The sequence below is a fragment of the Orycteropus afer genome, unplaced genomic scaffold, assembly GCF_000298275.1.
Source record: "Orycteropus afer afer isolate SDZICR_OR568_19922 unplaced genomic scaffold, OryAfe1.0 scaffold00558, whole genome shotgun sequence".
Classification (NCBI taxonomy): Eukaryota; Metazoa; Chordata; class Mammalia; order Tubulidentata; family Orycteropodidae; genus Orycteropus; species Orycteropus afer.
The window spans coordinates 836,531-841,200 of record NW_006922145.1 but is presented as its reverse complement, the minus strand read 5'-3'; the positions used below and the strand labels follow the sequence as shown (position 1 = coordinate 841,200).

General features: G+C 39.6%; 1 protein-coding gene across 1 annotated transcript in view; it reads left to right on the top strand.

The window, feature by feature from the left end:
* FRY (FRY microtubule binding protein) overlaps window positions 1-4,670 on the top strand; it is a 571,437-nt gene that overhangs the window by 505,058 nt on the left and 61,709 nt on the right. Inside the window, exon 57 of the mRNA XM_042782984.1 lies at window positions 1,029-1,218. Within this exon, the coding sequence (XP_042638918.1) occupies window positions 1,029-1,218 (190 nt within the window). The remainder of the gene's footprint in view (window positions 1-1,028; window positions 1,219-4,670) is intronic.

Genomic DNA, 4,670 nt, shown 5'->3' with positions numbered 1-4,670 from the left:
GGGGGAGACCAGGTTTGCTGGTCTGATAGAGCCTGGTGGAACCACTGAGACTATGGTCCCTAGCTGCCCTTCAGGTCTGGAATTGAACCCACACCCGTGGTTTCCAGCCAAACAAAAGATAGGCGTATGAGTTGAACATTTACCTCAGGTAGATACACTCCTTGGAGAAAACAATCATGGGAGAAAGAAGGGCTACTTATACACAGGGAGCCAGCTCAGGGGGCAGGAGTCCATGGAGGGATGGACACTGGGAAGAGGTAACTATGGGGAGGAAGTGAGAAGGGAGTTGTTGCATTGCGCTAAATAATTGTAGTCAATGTCATGAGACAAAGTGCATGTGAACTGCTGTATGGAAAGTGAATTTGCTCTGTAAATCTTCACCCAAATCACAAAAAACAAAACAAAACAAAAAAAGCTGCTACGGTGTGGTATTTGTAGTAAATATCACAAAACAGAATGTGTATAGACTGTTGAATGAAAAACCAATTTGCTCTGTAAACTTTCACCCAAATCACCATTGGGGGGGAAGGGATAAATAAATAGAAGAGATACCAGGTCTGTATAAAGCAAACAGGAAATGGAGGAATCACAGAGATCCTACAGGTGAAAATTCTATTTCCTGGCACCATCAAAAAGCTTTGGAGACCTGTGAATGAAAGCTGAGTTCCCCAAAGCAGCCTCAGAGAGGAGACTGGGCAGATGACTAGCCCTCGGCTGCCAACTCAGGGTTGAAACCAAAAAACCAAACTCACTGCCGTCAAGTCGGATCCGACTCCTAGCAACCCCTCCTTGGGTTTCCGAGGCAGTAACACTACAGAAGTAGATTGCCCAACCTGCCCTCTGAGGAGTGGCTGGTGGATTTGAACCACCAGCCTCTGGTTAGCAGTCAAATGCCTTAGGCACTACGCCACCACTCAGGGAAGGACAAAGAAGTTACTGAACCAGGGAAAGGACATAGAAGTTACTAAACTAAGGGAAGGACAAGGAGACCATCACCTCCCTGACACAGGCATTTTGCTTTCTTATAGCTTTGGAGAAGGGGACAGGGGCGTCTCCCCACCTCCGTCACCCTTCTTCTCAGCCATCCTGGCAGCCTTCCAGCCCACGGCCTGTGACGACGCTGAGGAAGCCTGGCACAGCCACATCAACCAGCTCATGTGTGACTCGGATGGTTCCTGTGCTGTGTATACGTTTCACGTCTTCTCTTCCTTGTTTAAGGTACGGTATCCACCCAGCGGCTCAAAGACTCAGTCTCTCAGGGGAGCCAGGGAGCTTCTGAATTGAGAAGGTGTGGCGTTTTCTTCTGGGTTTGTACTCTTGTCTCCTCCAGGTGGTCTTGGTTGCTGTCAAGTCGGTTCTGACTCATGGCGACCCTACGTCCAAGAGGATGGACCACGGCCAGGTCCTCCACCATCTCCACGATTGCTGGTCTGCTCGAGTCCAGTGCTGCAGACGCTGTGTCAGGGCATCCCACTGAGGGCCTCCCTTGCTTTCACTGGCGTTCCACGTCACCAAACATGACGTCCCCTTCCAGCTGTTGGTCTTTCCCGATGGTGTGTTCAAGGAAACAACATTCTGTTGTGATCCATAAGATTTTTGCTGGCTGATTTTCGGAAGCAGTTCACCAGTCCTTTCTTCCTGGTCTGTCTTAGCCTAAAAGCTTCACTGAAACCCATCCACGGGGCCCTGCTGCTACTTGCCATACCAAGCACTCCAGCATCGTAGCGCCACACAAGCCACTACAGTAGCACAAACTGGCAGACAGTGGTGGTGTCATGACAGTAATTTGAGTGCTGTGAAGGAAAGGTTCTTATGATTACCAGCAAAGACAACAAAGAAGAAGTGACAAGCAGGAAAATAAGTATATTAAAAAGTGGAAAATGAAAATCAAGTCCTTATTAATCAGGTTTTTAAGAGCCCTGATAGCTAAGAGCTTAGGATACCCCATCAGGAACCTATCGTTACTGGATTGTACATGCAGAAATGGTTGAAATGGTATATTGGCTGTGTAGAGTTCAGCAAAAATAAAAACTAAACTAAATTCTTTGGAGCAGTTCTACTTTGTAACATGGAGTCGCCATGAGTCTGAATCAACCCATCAGCAATGGATATGCACACACACAAACACACAATACAATGGAAAGTTTCCTTCTATTTGTTGCAAGTTTTTAATCATAGAGATGTTAATTTTTTTTAAGGATGTGTATTATCTCAATGGATAAGATTATTCTATGTTAATGTAAGTTACATTGATTATCAAACATGAACTAAACTTGCACTATTATTTTTTTTAATTGTATTTAGACCTTATGTACTGTTTCCAAGTACTTAAAACTAAAATCATCGTTTCACAAAAATGAGTAAGTAATGAGTATCACCTGTGAGATGTATGCTCCTTTAAAAAAGTCACCTATGAGACCAAACCGTCAACAATTACTTTACAGCAACAATGATACTATAAGAGGGTAGGGAAACTAGATTGATTGAAATGGAACAACCGGAATGTAAATAGTGAGGAAGTTCCCATGTTGTAACCAAAGTGGTCAAACAATGTGTGTAGAAATTGAATGGAAACCAAAACTACTATGTAAACTTCACCAAAACACAGTAACATAACATTTTTTAAAAAAGATTCTATGAGCATCCACACAATTGAAACGACATTTTTCAAATGACCTTTTTCTACACTATGTGTTTTAGTTGATTTAAGGCAAATATTCACTCTTTCATCATCATCTTCCTCCTATCCAGAGGACCTAAGACCATTTGATATTTTTATAAAGTTAAGAAAATTATTTTCTAATATGTAAGTTAAAATTTGGCTTTTGCATTCATCTGATCAAAAGGGGGGAAATTTTGAAAAAAAAAAAATTCTGAATTCTCATGGAGTCCAGAGTTTCTAGAGCTGTTGAGGTTGAATAAATCCCCAAAACAATCAACCTGAGTTAATTCGGAAACCAAAAATATTGTCTGAAATCTTCAAACAGCTTCATTAGTAAAGAATTCATTAATTTATTAATTCATTCATAAAGAATGTCTACCTTGACAAATAGATGACTCCACAGTCACAGTAGGACACACTTTCAATGAAAGATAGAACAACTGTTAAGAAGCTCAACAAAGACACAGAAGAGCTAAACAATATAATCCCACCACCTTATAGACATCTATAGACCACTACACCCCCAAACAGCACAATATACATTCTTTTCCAGTGCACATGGAACATTCTAAAGGATAGACCATATGTTGGGCCACAAAGCAAAGCCTTAATAAATTGTGAAGAACTGAAAATACTGCAAAGCGTCTTCTCAGATCACAATGCTATAAAATTAGAAATCAACAATTGGAAGATCAATGGAAAAAGAGCAAACGTAGAAACAGAACAACACCCTCCTTAACAAAGACTGGGTAAGAGAAGAAATAAAAAATGAAATTAAAAAGTTATTTGAATCAAACGAGGATGAAAACACAACATATCAAAATCTTTGGGACACAGCAAAAGCAGTGATCAGAGGCCAATTTATAGCAATAAATGCACACATCAAAAAACAAGAGCCAAAATCAACACTTTAAAACAATATCTCCAACAATTAGTAAAAGAACAGAAAGAAAAGCCTGCAGTCACCAGAACAAAGGACATAATGAAGATTCGAGGAGAAATCAATGAAACAGAAAATAGAAAAGACAGTAGAAAAAAATCAAGCAGACTAGAAGTTGGTTTTTTGAAAAGATTAATAAAATTGACAAGCCACTGGCAAATTTAACAAAGGAAAAGATGGAGAGAATACAAATAACACAAATAAGAAACAAATGAGGCAACATCAAAACAGAACCAACAGAAATAAAAAGGATAATATCAGGATACTGTGAAGAACTGTACTCCAACAAATTTGAAAATCTAGAAGAAATGGACAGATTTCTAGAAACACACTACTTAACCAAAACTAACACAGACTGAGGTGGAAAAGGTGGACAGGCCCATAACAAAAGAAGACATTGAACAGGTCATGAAAAAAAAAAAAAAAAAAAAAAAAAGACAAAAATAAAAGTCCTGGCCCAGATGGTTTCACCACAGAATACTACTAAACATTCAGAGAACAACTGACACCAGTCCTACTTAAACTATTACAAAATATAGAAAAGGATGGAATCCACCCAAAATCATTTTATGAAGCAAGCATAACCTTGATACCAAACCAGGCAAAGACATCACTCAAAAGGAAAACTACAGACCAATATCCTTCATGAATTTAGATGCAAAAATCTTCAACAACAACAACAAAAAAAAATCCTAGCAAATAGACGCCAACAACATGCTAAGAAAATAATTCATTATGACCAAGTGGAGTTCATATCAGGTACACAAGGATAGTTCAATGTTAGAAAAACAATCAATCTCATCCATCACATAAATAAAACAGGAAAAGAACCACATGATCGTACCAATCAATGCAGGAAAGGCATTTGATAAAATCCAACACCCATCCCTGATAAAAACTCTCATAAAAATAGGAATAGAAAGGACATTCCTCAACATAATACAGGGCATCTATGCAAAACCAACAGCCAACATTATTCTTAATTGAGAGAGACTAAAACCATTCCCCTTGCGAACAGGGACCAGACAAGGATGCCTTCTATCACCACTTCTATTCAACATTGAGGAG